Source organism: Branchiostoma lanceolatum, chromosome 7, assembly GCF_035083965.1.
Source record: "Branchiostoma lanceolatum isolate klBraLanc5 chromosome 7, klBraLanc5.hap2, whole genome shotgun sequence".
In the NCBI taxonomy this organism is placed as follows: domain Eukaryota; kingdom Metazoa; phylum Chordata; class Leptocardii; order Amphioxiformes; family Branchiostomatidae; genus Branchiostoma; species Branchiostoma lanceolatum.
The window spans coordinates 13,108,052-13,127,346 of NC_089728.1; the positions used below are offsets into that span (position 1 = coordinate 13,108,052).

The following is a 19,295-nucleotide window of genomic DNA, read 5'->3' on the forward strand; positions in this document are numbered from 1 at the left end:
CCAACATAAGTCATAAAGGGCCGATACCATGTCTATCATGTACTGTTAACTGTTAATGTCACCCAAGTGTTCAAGCTGTGTGTACGTAATAGCTCAGCATGAGTTCAGCTACCTTCGGTAAGAAGATATCATTTTGAATCATAAAAGCCACAACGTGAGTTCAGTGTCTAATATGCACTGTAAAATGTTCATATCATCTAGTCACATTTGGTAAAAACATGTCATTATATATATAAAGGTTCAATGAAATGTCTGTCATCTACTGTAAACCGTTCAAATCAACCATGGATTCAGGCCGTATGCATGTAATAATTTATCTTACCTCGGAAGGCATATGGCATTATGAAACATAAAGGCTAATGCCATGTCTTCAAATGGCAGTCCTGCGCTTGATAAAAGATACAATTATGCTTAGTCCCTGTGCCATTACATTATTGCTATTGAAATGGCATCAATACATCACAGTTCTTTTGTTGTTAGTAACGTCAACATGTTATGAAAGAGTTCAACCTTTTTACAAAACAAAGACTCACCGAATCGTCAATTCGTCGTGGATATTGAGTGCATGATATTCAATGGTTAACCCTCAAGCTTATCAAGCAGCTTTTCTACAGTCATTCAATCATAGGGAAAAAAACTTTTATGGAACTTGTTACAATTTCTAACCTTAACCTTGCTGCCTAACTCTATAACCAACGGAGAATGGGGTGCAAAACGGCTATTTCAGTGTGCTAAAGGTTAACGGATTTGTCCAATGCAAGGTCAACTGTTACACTTTAAGTTTGTTATTCTTGGTTCAGTATATTAGTATTTTGTTATCTCGTTAAAAGGCACGCTTTTTGTTTTTTCAGACTGTTTGCCGTAGTTTGTCATGTATATTTGTACTTATCTGTATCTGTGTATTTTCTTGAATAAAAAAAAAAAAAGGTCACATTTGATCACTTCTAGATGAAGTTGATGCTTTGAGAAAGCGATAAACATTAGTTTTGATAGCTTACAGGCTGTATAGGGGGGCAGTTATCATCGAGAGAGTTTCGCTGTCCGTGAAAACAAGCTGTTGCTGTAGAAGCACTTTGAGACCGGTAATGGAACAGTGAAATGATGTGAGCTAAAGGAAAACCTAGAGTTCCGCTCAATGAAGGTACAAGTAATGTGACATCATCGGAGCAATGGTCATGAAAGTACCGATAAAAAGAGACACGGAGGCACGTTTCGCCTGTGAGAGAGGGAGTCCGGCTTTGATGCCAACTGATAGCCAAAGACCGTACAAATTCTCCTTTTAATGCGGTCGAATAGTTGGAGACAGTCCGTTGGGGCTCCTACCTGCAGATGAGAGCAATAATATTCCATGCAGGGACGGACGGTTGATTTGTGAGATAAAGATTTTTTTTCAAGATAGACGATTTACCAGAGCATCCACACTACTTTTCTCATCAGGCATATGTACCTGTCACCTAAATAGCTTATACTACTTTATCACCAGACACTTACATTGTGACTTAGGAACCTTGCCTCACTCTTGCGTGATTTGTATCACTCCGCCGGTCAACCCACAACATGGCAGCAAGAAGTTTGGTGTCAACTCATAAAGATGTCTTTACTGCGTGATCAAGTGGATATAAACGAGTATTGGAGCCTCAGAGCACAACATAAGTTGATGAGGCTCATGTACAACATCAGACAATGTTGACTGTTAAATCCATTCAGCACAAACTTAGAGTTTGCATATGGTCATGTTACGATCTAGGAGGTTATGATGGGTTGGTAAAATTAGCTGTCCGGTCCGATCGGCGGAAACAGCGATCCGGTCCGATTTCGGGGTGGAAACAGCCAGTTATGATACCTCCTTGGTTGCATGTGCTGTCTACATTTTGGGAATAATAGTAATAGGCATTGTTATTGTAAGGCAAAGCACGTTTTTCAATATACTATGTACATAACTGGAACCCAACACAAGCTTGAATGTTTGTCAGTAACATTAAGTTGTTACAATTTGGTGACATGATAAGTAAATTCTTGTATCATCTTCACCCTAGATGAGGATGTGAAGATTGTAGATGTGGAACTTCCATCCGTGGTCCATGAGAACAGCTACCAGGACTACCGGTACTGGGTCCAGGCCCTGCCCGAGTGGCTCACCCTCACTCAGGGCAGGTACAAGGTCGGCTTCTACCTGTCAGAGGACAACAACATCAACAGCACCACTGATAAAAAGGTAGGTCAAACAATAAGCTCGTTCACACTTCTGAGTAAGCATGAGGCGCCATAGCAACTGTGGGTGACATGTCAAAGGTGAGGGCCCCTGACTGGGACACAGATCTCATCTCCCAATTGTCTCAATTTGCATAACACTGTCCAGGTGTTTTGTCTATGGTGGTCACCTGTCTACCGTAACCATTTTCTACCTGTCCCTTGAGTTATCATTATAGACAGGTGTGACAGTACTCTGATGTTACCTGTTGTACTGACAGGTGTTCGAGGTGCCAGGTGTGGCTGTTGAGAACGTCTTTGCCCAGGGGAAAGGGTTAGACTTCCAGATCGCCCCCGGTACACTGTCTCAGCAGGACAGGGACCGGTACTGTGGGAGTACCTACCTGGGACTCATGCCTAGTCAGCTGAACGACCTAGGTAGGTTTACAGTTATCATCTAAAGTTGTACTTAAGACATCCCCATGTTGTACTTAAGACATCACCATGTTGACTTAAGACATTTCCATGTTGTACTTAAGACATGACCATGTTGTTCTTAAGACATTCAAATATTGTTTTTTAGACATCATTATATTCTTAAGATATAACACTATACAGTCAAACCTGCCTATAGCGGTCACTCAAGGGACTGGCCAAAATCGACCGCTATGGACAGGTGGCCGCTCTATAGAAACGGTTGATTGATTACGAGCAATAAGTGGCACATGTTTTCTGTACCCACTGAGAAACATTTATTCACATACATGTACAGTCAAACTTGGTCTACCGACCACTTCCACAAGACGACCATCGGCTCAAGATGACTGCTTTCGGTAGGTCCGGATTTTTCTACAAGCAAATTTAGTCCAAGTTGATCCATCGATCCGCCCCCAATCCGGAGCACATGCGACCAAAATGTTGCCAAAGACAACCGTGTCATTTTCAATTGCGCGGCGACATCATATATCAGCAAATAATTGCGGAATTTCACGGTAAAATCAGCCTGTTTGGGTCGGATTCCTTGCCGGGAGAAAAAAACAACACAGCTGCAAGATGAGAGGTCATAGGGTCATTGGGATAGTCTACTGTAATGTGGGTGCAGCATGTGTGAGTTATGATTTTACTCTACATTAAATAGTGCAAAATGTAAACTTACTTCGTTAAAGAAGTTCTTTGAATAAAGAGAACAGAATATACAAAGAATGGATGACTTTATAACCTTTTTTTAGAGGATAAAAGGCGTCTGTCTTTTTTTAACAAACTGCTCCCCCATGGTACTACTAGTGAAGTAACCCAAGTAAACAAAGCGTCCCGCTAGGACCGCGCACCACGAGGCTCTGTTTGTCTGCAAATTTCGGGCGTCTTAGCGGTTTTGGAAATTCAAAACCAACACCAGGAGCAAAATAAAACCATGTACAACATTTTCATGGGTAACACTGCAGCTATAATGACATTTTTTTCTGCGGGGATTTGAAAGAAGGCTCCCGAATCTTGGGGGGACCATGCGCCGTGGCCGTTATGGGCAGTGTTTCCAGACCCGCGGGACCGAAAATCGAGTGGCCGCGACCGCGTTGGACAGGTGACCGCTATAGCATAATTCTTAATGCTTATGTCAATTGGAAAAATCCAAGGGACCGACAAAAAGTGACCACTATGGGCAGGTGGCCGCTATGCAAAGGTGACCGCTAATACAGGTTTGACTGTATTCTTAAGACACCTAATTGGAACATTTTCCCAAGTCAACATCATGACCTTAAGATGTGTGCTGTTCGCAATTAATAATGTTTTTCAATGTAACATCTAATGGTAAGTTGGGGTAGATTTTGGGTTACAATTATTACTGTTACATTCCTTCCTCTGATTTGACAATAATCCTATGAGAGGAAACCAGACTGTGTGCTTTTATAGCCAGGTTTTCTTGTTTTTTCAATGGCTTTTTATAGGAATAATGGGATTTAATATAGGTACATTTAATATAGGTGTCATTTGTACATGTGTGTCATGTCTGTCATTTGTACATGACTTGTGTGTCATGTATGTCATGAATCATATGTGTCATGTCTGTCATTTGTACATGTGACTTTTGGGTATAATGTGTCATGTCTGTGATTCTGTGATTTTTACATGTGTCAAGTGAGCAAGTCAGTGTCATGTCTGTCCATCCATGATGTATGTTACATGTACCATAGACGACATATGTGATCCTGGAGGCCAAGTCGGCGACACCTGCTATGCTCTCTTCAACGAGCTGAAAACCTACCAGGAAGCAAAGCAGGCCTGCATGAACAGGGGAGGGGCGCTGGCACTGGCAGACAAGGACACCATCCAGGATTTCACCAGCCAGCTGAGTTCCTATCTGCAAAGCCGTTGGCTTCAGTGGGAGTACTGGATCGGGGTTGACAACCTCAACGGCACCCTGGAGTTTGTCGAGTGGAAGCACACAACAACGGCAGTTGACGACGGCACCAATGACGGTTGGCACAACAGCGGTTGGGGCCGTGACACCTCCGTCCAACCCATGTGTGTGCGGCTGGTGCACTCGTGGCACACATACGTGTGGAAGGCATCAGACTGCACAGGCCGCTCTGCCTACATGTGCCAGTTTGGTAAGGGCATGTGCCAGATTGGTGGCTTGAGGCAACAGCAAAGACTGTATGCCTGGCATGCCCTGGCCACTTAATGTTTGTGGACAGGAAGTTTGCAGTGAATGTGGATGGACTGCTGCATGGTGCCCTTGTTTCTTTTCAAGATTGTTTCTGCTTCTGTTTAACAAGTGCTTTTCTCAATTGCAGTTGGTGGCAGATAGAATACATTGATTCAGGTTGCAGATACGATACAATTTTGCAGTGAAAGTGAATGGAGTGCTGCATGGTGCTTAAAAACTGTTTTTCTGAATCAGAATCTCTCTTCAAAGCCTTTGTGTTTGGAAATTCAATTCTGGTGGCAGATGTGATACAGGCTAGTGGCCTCTTGTCTTTCATACAGTCATTCATATATCTCATCACTTCTGGATGCTCAGTGACTGTTTTTGCTTAATTCAAGCAATGGCTTCTAGAATTCAGATTGATAAGTGGTGTTGCATGGTCCTACATACATAAATATAAATTTGCCGCTTTTATCCAATTTTCTAAATTATACGAAAATCATTATTTTTTCCTTGTTGGAAAAACGGATTTTGTTCTCCACAAATCCCTAGCTACAACCAATCATAGCGTGGAAAAACAACAGAGAGAAAGGCGTTATTTCCAGACACAGGACTTAAGGATAGTGAATTATGTGTACATATTGAATTAACCGTTAACAGAAACTCCCCTAAACCTAAGAACACTACATTTCTGGAAAGCTGATTCAGAAGTGCTGTTAATAACCCCTTCAAAACACTTATAGATAGCAGCGCTATCATCTTTGTATAGTGCTAACCTTGAATAATAATTTGCCTGAAATGCTTTTAGTGTCAGAATCTGTAATTGCAAGCACCTCAATTAATGATCGTAACTAATCATAACACTTAATAATGTAGCAAGAGGTGCCATCAAGTAGTGCTTGACATTATATGTCTTGTGTAATTGAAGATCCTGATGCAGTATTCACTTCTTCAGGCTTAAAGCCTACCTTCACATTTTACTGAAGAAGTGACCTCTTCAGTAAAATGTGAAGGTAGAATTTAAGCCTAGTACCCTGACATCTTACTGAAGAAGCCAATATTGCATGTAATGTCAGGGCCAGAGGTTGAGCTGCATCCGGGTTAGCTCTGCTTGGTTGTGAATTGAGAGCAGGAAACGTTTTATTGCAGGCAGTGGAATTTAAGGTGTGCAGCTTGCAGTCGACCTTTTCAAGGCAATTTGCTTCATGATCAATGCATGTAATATCTGTCAAACAAAAGAAAAACTTAGCTTTTAAGACAGCTTTAAAGACCTTCAACTTGCCAATCTTTAGTAACATAATTTGCATTTATTCTTCAGATACTGGTGCCAATGATGGAGATTCTGACAGAGCTGCGTACAAACCTGTTATCCTGGAGTGCAGTGGTGGTGAGTGACACTTACTGTTACCCATCTTTCAGACAACTATTCATCCGCATTCCTGCATTTTTGCATTTCCATGCACACTGTTTTTGTATTTTATATTAGTGTTCGAAATATCCACCTGCAGTCTGCAATTTGCAGAAAGATTTTCAAGATTGCAAAAGAAAAATTAAACAACCTGCAATTTTGGGGAATGAAAAAATCAGGCTTGGGATTCAATGGTTTTCAATTTTCAAATCAATCTAACTTATCTCTAAGGCTGCAGTTTATTTGCACCATAGCACGTAGACCATAACTAGATGTAAATTATGTAATCAAACAGTAGGGAGGTTGACATAAAGGAATTCATAAACATTTGTGGTAGATTTCCCTGTAGTAAAAGAGTTCTGGGTATCTTTTAGCTATAGTTTGTGGTTAGAACAATGTTTAAAACAATGGACGTCAGAGTAGATGTGAGAAACAATGGAAGTCAATTGAAACAAAAGTTTGTGGTGGGCTCATACAAAAACTTGAAAATATAGCAATATATCTACATGTATACATGTACAATGTCACGTGCGGCGATGTGCCAATGTCCCCTAAAATGCATCTACAGTATAGTTAAGTCTGTAGTACAAGAAATGGTCTAGGTCCATATAGATCACATGCACGTCTTTGTTGATTAAAATTATCTTAAAAACGCTTTTCCCTCTTCAATATGAAAGCCCAAGTAATATTTTCTACTGATTGTTATAAGCAATCATAACGTTCGTTTGGGCAAGTCAGGGCCATTGCTTCAGTTAATGGTTACTCCTTGATTTTTTTCTAGCAATGGCTTGATTTAAATACAGTCCTCCAATGTTTGCTCATTATCTCCATGAAAAATGGAGAATATAGTTTTGGGTGTGTCTGTCTGTGCGTGTGTCTACTGTAGTCAGCATGCATAACTCAAGAACCTCTTCATGGATTACGATGATAATTGGTATGGGGGCAGGTGTTATGAAGCCAAAAGTCAACGTTGATTTTGGGCCCCCTGGTATGTGACCTTGGTACTGCAGCAGAACTTCCGTTTTTGTATCTTTTGACCACGACGTGCTATGGTCTTGATTTTTAGGGGGCAGATAGAGAATAAAGAAGCAGCAATGTTGCAAGGCTAGATATGATGCACATAAGTAGGCATTATCAGGTTGAGAATGAATAAATATATATTAAGTAAATAAAGAAGGCTGTTGTATGGAGGCTTGTGTATTTTGCAGAAATTATTTTCAAATTGCAGAACAAGATTTTGACATTCTGCGATATTGCAGAACACTGGAAAAAAGTATTTCTGTCACTGTATGTAGTACATAGTGTTATAACATGGACACTCTTTTTGTGTTGAGACATTACAATATCAGACGGGATAGACGAAGACATTGAGTGATATCAGAGATGAATGTATACCACGCAGTGCAGTCGAATGAAATCAAATCATTGACATTATCTTTCAGCACCATCTCAGAGACTGAATTCCCCTCGGAATGCAATTATCATAAATTGACTATGATATAATCGTGGTAATTTTACCATCAAAGATGAGCTTTCTAGCTAATAATAGGATCATGTCAGCTTTAGGGATCATCATTTTGGTACAGTATGACAGAATTTCAGAACTGTTGACAGATAACTTTGTTCAATCGTGATCTCTATGCAATGGACGGCTGATTTATGCAACGTCTGGGATGTGGGCATAGCTTTGAGTCCATATTTTAATCCAGTTTAGTTATTAATTTGTCGGCTCTCTGATCTTACAGAATAATTTACAGCACACTTATTCATTTAAACTTGTGGGGACTTGATTTTGAAGTGGGGGGGGAGGAGATGTTCTTGCCGCGAGTGAACCATCACCGCTAACATAAAACTATTGGGAGAATTTTACATTCAGCAATAAGAATCCTTGGGAAAAGAAGTAGTACTTACTCACTGAGTGTAAGTAAAATTCTTGAAGAAGGTTAAATTTCATTTACTTTAAATCTTAATCAAACAGGTGGTTTTGTTTCATGTTAGGAGGGGGGGGCAAGGTTTTATTAGTAGTAGTAGTCCACTGTATGAGGTTTTACTGATGTTTTTCAGTGGTGTTTCGAATCTACAGTTAACATAGAATATGTAACAATTCTGTAATACAGTCTAGGTAATATATAAGATATGTATATTGGCAGTGTCATGAGTTTTCTAGCTGAGAGGTCAATGTTTGAAGATTTACGGTAAACTTTGTCCATCCAGATTACTTGGCCATCTATGATGGGTCCGGGGCCGTCAGCCTGGGAACCAACCAGGAGTTTCTGTTTGGAGACATCGATGCCAACGTCACGCTGGACCTGCGGATCAGGAACATGCACTCCGACGACCTCCTCTCCACCGCGCCCGGCGGCGAGAACTTCAGGATTGAAGTCTGGGTGGCGGAGAGACGTGACCCGCTGTCAAATGCCAACACGATGGTAGAAGTTACCAAGGTTGGTCGAGCAATGTACAGTTAACTATTTTACTCACAACTGTTGAAACTGTACATCACAAATGTTAAATCCTAAGTTAACCTCCATTAGCATTAATACGCGGGGTTACAAAAATCGACCACTTTGAAAAAAAAGTTAGTTTGAGAGATCTCTAGTGTAGCAACCCCCAGGTATGCACAGTTTAGATACATGTATACAGGAGTGCATTATACTGGGGGATGTTGAGTTGGAGATCTGTTTGGACGTATAACGGGGGTGCCCAAATATCGGACGTTTTTTTTACACGCTGGAACTCATGGCGCTCCATTGCTGGTTGTCCGAGAATGGTCATTTTTTAATGAATGAATTTTGAACACAGTCATCTAAAGACCATACTTGGACAAAAAATGTATTCATACTGTTCATGGGCCCTTCATGCTCCGTGTTACATGCGGAAGACGCTGTGAGACATTTTCACCATTGTACCTTCTGATTTAGTGCTACGCCAGATAGTGTGCTTAACTTCTTACGCTTTGGTAATTTTGCTCTCTTCGGAAGTTGGTGATATAGTTAGGGAAATGTAAATAAGGCTTGAAGTCTGCTATATTCTAGCTTTCTTTTGACCGTAAAATTTTGACGTGTGTGCACTTCTCACGTCCTGTGAGAAGGGCTATATCTAGCGCATCCCAGCTCATGTTCCCACGGGAAATAGGCTACTACGCGGCCCGACGTACGTATTGAATGCGGCCCGACTTACGAAATCATTACGAAAAAACGACACCGCTTACATCAACAATACTCCGTCTACTTATTGGGAAATATCTTCGCCATCTCTGTATTCAGTTTCCTTTTCATAGACGGTACCAATCACATGTTAGAGCGTAACAAAACTGTGCGTTGAATCGTTCCGCCACCATCGCGGCCCAAAAAAATGGCGGTAAAACAACGTCGTCAGACGACAGCAATGTTTACGTTGTTTTTCTTTGGTCGGTTTTCTTCTCGACAAACACTTAAAAACCCAAATTTTTAGTGTTTTATGAAGTTATTTTTCTTATGTGTATGATAGCTGTGTGACTTATGTATCTGCTTGGCACAGGTCGTATATTTAGGTGCCGGGCCGTCTAGCTACGCAGTGACCCTCTACTTAGTGCTACCATCATTATTGTCAAAATGCTACTTTTCGACAAAACAAGAAATGAATATGTACACATATGTTTTGAATGTAAATGACAATTATGTGCATGAACTTGGGTTATTTACCTTCCTTATCAGCATAGTCATTGGACACAAACACAGCGTACTTATGCAAAATAAGATCAGTAAAAAATCCGTGCGATGTTAGGGCGCGTGCGATGTCAGGGCGCCCCCCGTTATATCTTTTCAGGGTGGCAGAATTATGTACCCGGATTGAATTGTATATGCCACATGAGTCTGTGCGATTTGTTGGCTTCGACCACTTTCACAGAACGTACGTATTAAGGTAAAACTCAGGCTTGTCAGGCTCAGTCATGATTATACAAAATGTGACCTGAATTGACATGTTTTCAATTAAATGTTTTGATGAGAACTTGAGAACGGCGCCTTCAGTTGCAACATTCAAAATATGTTGCTACGAGTAACTATGGACTGACTACGATCACCGTATAGTGAAATAATGTTATATCGTCAACTTATCCTTATGTGCTGAATATGATAATGGAATACTGATTGTAATGTTATCTTTGTAAATTGCTTTGTTATATTTTCCGATGGTACATTAAAAGGACCTTGAACTCTTGAAAAACCAGCCTTGGCCGAAGAGTGTATATTGTATACTTTCAAGGTTAGATAAAGGTTGAAAAAAAAATGTCCTGAATGTTAGAGAAAGGTAAGGGAGAGCATTGATGTTAGATTTAGAAGTACATGAAGTAATCTTTGCTGACATGGCCTTTCCATATTTAACTGTTGTTTCATGCTAATTGGCAATTAGCCACAGAATGTCACGTTGCATCTTCACTACTACATGTACGTGTTAGTGTCCATTGTAATTAGCTGTTTATAAATTAGACTTCAAACTAGATTCATGTATCTCATGAAAAAGATGCACAACTTTATTGTGTATAGTGGAGGTCAGCATTGGCTTCCATGAGACCAGCTGTAATATGGAATATATAATAATTGTAAAATAAAAAGGCTAAGAAATATATTTCGATGGAAGCTAACTCCAATCCTGCGTATTGACGCAAATATACCAGCGGCGCCTCAAACTGTTAGAGAATATTAGGTCCTTCAGAGGCCATTAATTTGTAATTTATAATTATAAAGATATAAAGATCCACATGTGATAAAAGAAGTCACAACATTGCGGTTGTCTAGCAACACGTCCCTTTGTCATCAGATGCTGAAAGCCGCATCGTCATGAATATTTTAGAAGCTATTTTCTGGGAGCATTATGATTGCTCTTTGTTTGCTTGGAAGACTCATTGCTTCTGAAGTGGCAGGGTCTTTAATTTCCAATTGCTCTTTGTGTTAAAAGCTGTATAGTATTGCAGTCTGATGAAATTGTTTGACCTCAAGTTGCGTCAAAGGAGACTTTGATACAGAACAAAGTAAGGAGGAGTTTTGTAAGGTCAGCTTTCATTACTATCGCCATTACTTATCCTTTCCCTAAAGGTGGAGTGTTAACAAAGGTTGTCCTCTAGGAACACACTACATTTTGTCATTTCTGATCATGAGTTTGACTCCAACCCACAATAGAATGGAACAATTTGGCCCCCTCTTTGGGAGGTCCTGTAAACCTGTCCTGTAAGGGGTACAGAAGGGGAAAGGCTCAGTCTTTGAAGAATGCTTCCCAAGATGAAAACAAGTGGTTTTCATATAAATATATCTTATGTCTCACCAAAAGTCTTCCTTTGCTATAGTAGTCAAACTAAAGTAATGTCACCTAAAACCAGGGGCAAAATAAGTACCTGGAACAGAAATAGTGTTTTTCAGTTGCTATGTTTTCAAACAACCTCTCATTAAATGACTGTCAAATATTTCCCTACATGCAAACAGGTGGTTTCCTTCAGGAACTGTTCTATCCCCCTGTTCTTCCTCCAAGAGGCTCTAAGTCTAAGAATTTATCTTTCCAATACATGCACAATTTTGTTTATTGTTTATCGTTTTTTATTGTTTATTGTTTATTTGCATGTGTACAATATAAAACAAAGATAAATAGAGCAAAGAATACATGCAGGGGAGGCCAGAAGCCTATAAGGCTTTGTAACTGTTAATGTTAGGTTGCATGTTTCCTTTAGATTTAAACATGTTGCCAAACGTTTTTTTGCTACTAGTGTTAGACTAAGTTTTCCGAAAACTTTAAAGTGGAAGAACTTGACCTAGACTAGAAGTTGTGTTTGTCAAAAACATAATAGAGAATTGGGTGCCAAACAGCTACTTCAAAGTGCTAAAGGTTAACAACACTAATGATACATGCAGTTCAAAGTTTCCCCTAGGACTCAAACTGGTGGTTTACCGTACTTCCAGGAAGTGTTCTATCCACCAGAGGCGTACCATCTCCTGGTAGCTGGCGACTCCGTCTGGCTGCGGAATGTGATCGTGACCGTTGACGCCAACAAGTTGACGGGAGCCCTGGCCCGCGACGTGGGGTCCGGCAGTCCCCCCAACTACCTGATGGTGAAGCTGGTTGCGGGGAACAACATCAACGAAGAAGTGATTGGGAACAACTTTGTTGTGCATAATCTGACGGGGAGGATTTTGCCCATCACACACCCAGGTCAGTCTTACAGGTTTGATGACAGAAATCTGAAGTGTCTTGTATTCTTGAAGTCTAAAATCTTTTGTTTAAGTTGGGTAAACAAAAAAAATTTGCTTTTCTGTAAGCCTTTAAGCTGTTACCTTTGCTACGTAATGTTATGAATTTCTGATTCTGTGTTGACTCATTTCTTTAATTTCACACAAGTGTCATATTATGTATACATATTATGTATATACTTAGGTTTTGTATTATAAGCTTAGTTAGAATTGTTTAATTAGCAGTAATGTATGCTGTACAAGCTCAGCATGTTTCTATTATGTATTGTTGACTCAGATCTCTGTGGGCAGCTGCCACCAGCCTTGGTTGCCTGGCTTACCTGTGTAATGTACCATCATGTTTTCAATGAATACTAAAATAACCAAATAAAAAAACGTTTTTCCTTTCCGGTCCAGTTGAGAACATTGACCTGGAAGTGCTGTCCTTCTGCATCACCGACATCATGAGGTGTGACACGCCCTCTGCCATCTCCATCCAGGCCAGCATCAAGGCAAAGGTCAATGCCCCCAATACACCCAAACTTGTCTCCTACGGCCTGGACAAGTCCTACGCCATCAACATTTACTTTTCCCATGACGACGTCTATGATCCGTTAGAGGATTTTGATGCTAAGGTATGTAACTCTCTGTGAATTGTTTCATAATGCTGGCAAATCACTGGGTATCAACTTATGATATTAGTGTACCATATTTAACAGCAAATCTAATGCAGTCATGAGGGGGAATGCATGTTTAGCCACATTTGGGAGCACTACCTAGCAGTTGGGAAGTAGCAGATTGAAGAAACTTTGGTACAAAGAGCCTAAGTTGATATTTGGTATTCAAACCTTAAACGCTCATTACATTCAAATGTGCAAAGATAAAGTTATCTATCCCTTAAATTTGAGTTGAGGTTTTAATTTTTTTCTCTTCTTCTGTCCACAGCTCACTACAGCTGCACTAGGAGTGCCTGCTGAATATGGTCAAGAGGAAGTACATGGTGTAAGTGTGGAGTTTTTCATCCTAGGGCTTATTTTTTTCTTTTTTCTACTAACTAGTGTTTGCATTCCATTTCTTTAGAGCAGATAGAATTGTAAATTGTAATCCGTCCATCCGTCCGTCCGTCCGTCTGTCTGTCCATCCATCCATCCATCCATCCATCCATCTATCCATCCATCCATCCATCCGTTCATCATTGTCTTATCTGGCTCATTGCTCTCCTCCGCAGATTGACCAGCGACTGACCGTAGTGACCCCCACGGACCTGCAGTACTGCTCGCGTTTGTGGGCCATCATGGTGGTCCAGATGGTGGAGGTGGTGGATGCGGTTGTGCGACAGGAACCTCTGCTCTACAACAACTTTGCAGCCTACCCAGTCGTGGTGCAGTGCAACTCACAAGGTATTACAGTGGGGGTGATGGTGGTGATGATAAGAGCTTACTATATATATAGCTCTTTTGGACTTGTAACAGGTTTGAAGTGGTTAGGGGAGGCAGTATTAGGATATATCTAGATCATAAGCCTGGCCAGGTTTATAGACCTCTATAATGTTAAGGGCAAAGTTTTTTCCTAAGGGTAAGGGTATTCATGATCATGACATTGGCTAGATGGTCAGAAAAGAAACAATATTTGAAACTTTTGGAGTCAAACAGTTACCATTAGGCATAGGCTGCAAAGCTGCTGCAACAAAACCATTGGCAAAGAAGTGTTTGTAGATAATACTTTATAATAGAATTGACAGGAAACAACATGATAGTAAAACATCAGGGAGCCAGGAAGCAAGAAAAATATGGGAAGTCACTTTTTGGCTAAGCACTGTCAGAAACTTAACTTTCGGGAAAGAGCCTAAGACCCTTCATACCTTTTCCAGATGTGTATGGCATCAGCAACCTCATCATTAGTGCAACTAGGATCTACCAGAATGTGGCCTCGCCCTTGACCCTGACCTTTGACTTGGCATGTACCCGAGTTGACTGCAACATCAACGTGCCCGTTGACGCCCAGGACACAAACTTCAACATCTACGTCTACGCAGAGAACACCACTGAGCTGTCTGGACCTTTCGAAAGGTTCCTCCTGCAGAGGATTGAGTCCATGGACTGGGCAGGGGAAGGGGGGAGAGTCTTGACACCCAACCTGCAGGAGGACTTTGTGTCACCTTCAGGTAAATTTCTGTCTTTGAAGGAGCTGAATGACTCTTATAGTCAAGACATTGCATGCAATTGTTTAACTGACCACAACTGTTGAAATAACATTGTGACAACTTTGGCTTGCTATTAGTCAACGTTGTGTTCCAGGTATGTAATGTTACAACAAATGTAATAGTTGCTAACATTCTTAATGTTGTATGGTGAAAACATGTAGATGAACAAAGGGTTTGCACTTCACACAATGGTGCCATGGCAGTCTTGTGGTTCAACTAAGGGTTTTTGACTTAATTTTCTGGGTTCAAATGTCTAGCTGAGCTCCTCTTGTAATCTACTGCAAAATGACATCAAGTATTAGCAAGGCCTTGAACTATTCTAATTCCTTGAACTATTGTTGTACAGGTGGGAAACTCTGCCAGAGGAATGCCGACACTACCTCTGTGCACATGACCGTCCAGTTTCCCCTGGAGATTTCCTCCCAGGTCTGCGACAACTTCAAGTACATCAGGCTTGCCGTGAAGACAGGGAGCAACCCCGCTCTGCAGGATCTGCGCTCCGTACGCCCCACGGGAGTTCCCCCGCCTGCCAGTTGGCAACTCGACTATCCCCTGGATCAGCTGACAGAGAACAACGAGCTGGTTGTGGATGTGTCTTCTATTGTCAAATGTGTTGATGGTGAGTTCATTATAACTATATAAGAGTTATTACTGTAAATCTGTTCTAAATCTACAGGGACTTAATTTTGCTATAGGAGGGGAAAAGAGTTTTAAGTTCGTGGTTAAAACAATACTGTACCAGTAGTACAGTTACAGTTAGTAAAATAGAGCGCATGTTTGCAGTTTGATGACTCTCACCAAAAACTGCAAAACATAAAACCACAGTGACTGCAAATATTTCATAATCCGAGCATACCAAACCATTGTGACCAATAATTCCTTAAAATGATAAAAGCTTTAGAATCTGTGAATCTATCGCATGGCGCTGAATGATATTGCCTAACTGCACAATGCCATATTTTTTGTAATACATAGGAACCATTAAAATCATTCCCATTCTGTGTAAGGGCTTTGCTCCCTTCTCATTTTCATGGACTGCCTCAGGTCTGCAGACCATTACTGAGTCAAAAATCAATGCACAGCTGCACCAGAAGGTAACCAGAGGTTTCTACATGATAATAACAGACCAGAAGTTCCTCTCATGTGTACATGGTAATCTAATTAAAGATCAGGCATGGAATCTTTACTTTGAAAATTGGCAAAATTGAATAACTTCAGATTTCAACAGTGCAAAAGTTCAATACACATTGATCCATTGTCTTTGATCTACCGTTTGGTCTTTAAGACCAAAATCTGGTCAAATGTTAAGTGCGGCTCAAATCACACAGTCTGTGAGTGTGAAAGAAATTAAAGGGCATTCAGAAGAAAGGAAATGCCAAGTGCTTGACGTTGCCTCAAAGATAAGAATCGCTCGTGAGTTCAACGGTACGAGCCAATGCTCATTTCACTGCCCTTGCCCCTAGATTAAGGTCAATAGTCTGCTCTTTGACACTTGGGGCCATTCAAATGTACACAGGCCTGAAATCAAAGTCTAGAGAACAGACGAAAACGATGGAAAGCTTCCAAGAAATCATCCAGTATACAAGCAGACTGCTAAACATGCTTGTCCTTCAGAATGGGTTAGTGGAGTAGAAAAGACTTTTTCTCTCTATTCTTGCCACAATGGCAAGTGTCCAAAGTCCTTTTCAGAACTGGCATCTAGGCAGGTCTAATTTCGATTTGGCTAGGTTTCCAACTTTTTTAATGTTACCCGTAATTGAAGTTTTTTACTGCTAATTGCATGTTGCAGGAGGGTAAGGGGATTACCCGTTGCAGGAAGGGTACTTTGCAGCATGGTTTGTATGACCTTACTGTACCATACAGTTTGTCTGAGTGTGTGACCAGGGAGAATTCTTTCAGTAGCAGGGCTATCAATTTCCAACACTAAGGGAAAATGGGACTTTACCAAAGGCTTAATAGGTGCTGTTCAGCTGAACGTCCAATTTTCCCTTAAGGTTTTGTGTTGGAAATTGCACTGTGTTAAATCCTGCTTCAGAATCAACAATGTCTGATGCAGAGCTGTCTCCAGCATTACATTTGTTCCCATCCCACTCGTTGTTTGGGAGCCCATATTGTAAATTTTCGTTTTTTGATAATTTGAAGCTAAAAAAACAAAAAATTTTCTTCAATTACATGTAATGGAGTTCACATTGTTTTGACAGATGGGCTGACATTTTTTCCATCCCAACAAGCAAACTTCCGGCCCGGGACGGAGGGACAGGCCCTGGAAACAGCCCTGGGCTGATTTTTTGTCACCCTTATCTTTTCCAGACAAAGTTGATCTCCATCTCAAGCCAAACGAGGGGTTCAGGTTCTGGAGCGAGGACGTGGTGGACCTCGGACAGTTTGCCCCCTTCAGCATGCTGGCTGAGCTGGAGTTTGGGACGGCCTTGCAAGGAGCCAACTTCTCTACTGACGGCAGCCCTCACCTCACCTACAAGTTCTACATATCTCATGATAAGGTGAAATAATACTGTAAATTGATTTATTTTTGCAGGAATTAAATTCCCCAGCAGGAGTGGAACGGACTTCAGGTCCTGTTTTTTTGCAGCATTTCAAGTAGCAAAAATACTATTTCATGGTGTCATGATTTTGGAACAGAGAGGCATTGCAGATTTGCAATGCAGCTTTCAAGCTGCAAAAATAAAACCAACTAAGATATTTTGGGATTTAGTGTTGTATGTACTGTACTTTAAAACTTCACTTCATCCTTCTGCTTTTCCTTGATACTTTGGTATTCCTCAAGGAGTTGTAACTTTACAGTGACTCTTTGCAGCCAGGTGGGTGTCAAGGAATGCAGTCATCATATTATTGTTCGTGATGACCTGGTGTCTTTTACATGATCAATCAATTGCCATTGGGGTCTACCCCTGCATGGCCTTGACAATAGCAGCCAAAATAGTACCTTTTAAAAGTTTATCACAGTTGATACTTTGACACATGATGTGCCCCAGATCATAGATCCATTGTCAGACAAAGAGGTCCCGTACAACATGAGTGAGCTTCAGCGGTATGAGACAGCCAAGGAGATCATGACCTCTCCCACTGAGTTCAAGCTCACTGATCCAATTGGTGAGTACAAAGCTGTATTGCTTGTCCAATGACAGAGAATACATGGACTGAAGTAAAGAGCAAGAGGTCAAGTGTTTGAATCCCGGCTGTTGCATGCTACTGGAAAGAATTGCAGTCCTTAGGATGGGGTGTTAAGATATGGTTAATTATACTGTACATAGGGTGGTGATTAAGACTGTCCTGATCTATTCTAGGGTTGCTGATCCCGGTACATGGTTTTGTGGAGTACTGTGGTGACGTGTACATCGGTGTGCATTTGACATCCGACCTTGAACCAAGTTCTGACGGTGATAAGAACTATGGCATCAACAAAGTGTTCCTCAGATGTCCCCGAGGTTAGTCTAATGTTTACAAATGTATTCAGTTATTGCATAATTTTATTCACATAACGTTCAACAAAGATCAGGAAAGAAACATCTTATGCATGTAAATGCAAATCACTCTCCTCAGTAAATAAAACCTTGCTCAAAATTAAGCATAATTAAACAAAGCAAAATAACATATGTTACCAAAACATCTATTTTCTTTTTTCCAGATGTTCTGAAGATCTCAGACTTGGCCATCAGCATGCCACAGTCCACGCTGTGGTCAGATGTCCCCGTGAAGATGACCATGCAGGTAACAGTGACCAACACTGGACAGAGGACTATCCCACGGGCAGCGGAGGGACAGCAGAACTTCCACTTCAAAGTCAGTCCATCTGTTTGAAATAGATTATTATCGTAGACTTCATCAACTTTGTTTCTTTCTTTGATTTTGTGCAGAAAAAAAGGAACTGTAGAAATGGCAGTCACTCAAAATGAAATGTACTTAATTATAGGATTAATTAAAAGGACTTGGGGTCCAGTTGTCAGTTAAATACATTCACTCAACCCATCAAGAGGCACAAGTCTGTCTGCTGGCCCAGTTAGCTTTTCCAATTAAGGCCTGTTACTGAAATGTCAGGGCAAATTAGCTTGGCTGTTCTCAAGGATACATATGCAATAGATACTGTAAATGATTGTCTAATATTTGGGCATATTACATTATGAACATGTATAATGGAGATAGGCTCAGGGGTCAAATGATGGACAAAGAGCAATACAGTATATCAAGGACAAACGCTGATTTGGACTGCCAATTGTAGTTCTGCCTTCAAGAAATTACTGAAAATTTGCATCCAAAAACAGTTCATTTTGATTTATCGGCCAGGACTTCTTGGCCTAACATTCCCGTTATCTTTTGCAGTTTGAAAATGATCGATGATGAAGTTGCCTTTGGTAATTGGAAATTTATGGCTGATATATTTTCTCATGATTTCCATAATTTTCCAGTTCTACCTGTCCAATGACAGTGCGCTGAGTGATGACGACATTGAGATGCCCTTGTTCCTGCTGTATTCACCGTCCGACCTTCAAGAGATGAGGAAAGTGATACTTCCTCAAGAGAGGGCCTTCATCAAGGAGACCGCCATGTACTTCACTCTACCTGGAGACAACTGCGGCTCGAGGAATAAACTGCTGGTCCTTGTGGCACCCTCCAGGTTTAACATTTTTTAACTTT

General features: G+C 40.9%; 1 protein-coding gene across 1 annotated transcript in view; it reads left to right on the forward strand.

Moving 5' to 3' along the window:
• LOC136438372 (uncharacterized) overlaps positions 1–19,295 on the forward strand; it is a 110,950-nt gene that overhangs the window by 3,968 nt on the left and 87,687 nt on the right. Inside the window, exons 4-19 of the mRNA XM_066433140.1 lie at positions 2,037–2,215; positions 2,472–2,628; positions 4,380–4,796; positions 6,153–6,221; positions 8,457–8,686; positions 12,173–12,422; positions 12,857–13,074; positions 13,385–13,441; positions 13,668–13,839; positions 14,310–14,603; positions 14,989–15,261; positions 16,953–17,143; positions 17,636–17,753; positions 17,948–18,088; positions 18,289–18,443; positions 19,067–19,275. Coding sequence (XP_066289237.1) covers positions 2,037–2,215; positions 2,472–2,628; positions 4,380–4,796; positions 6,153–6,221; positions 8,457–8,686; positions 12,173–12,422; positions 12,857–13,074; positions 13,385–13,441; positions 13,668–13,839; positions 14,310–14,603; positions 14,989–15,261; positions 16,953–17,143; positions 17,636–17,753; positions 17,948–18,088; positions 18,289–18,443; positions 19,067–19,275 — 3,130 coding nt within the window. The remainder of the gene's footprint in view (positions 1–2,036; positions 2,216–2,471; positions 2,629–4,379; positions 4,797–6,152; positions 6,222–8,456; positions 8,687–12,172; positions 12,423–12,856; positions 13,075–13,384; positions 13,442–13,667; positions 13,840–14,309; positions 14,604–14,988; positions 15,262–16,952; positions 17,144–17,635; positions 17,754–17,947; positions 18,089–18,288; positions 18,444–19,066; positions 19,276–19,295) is intronic.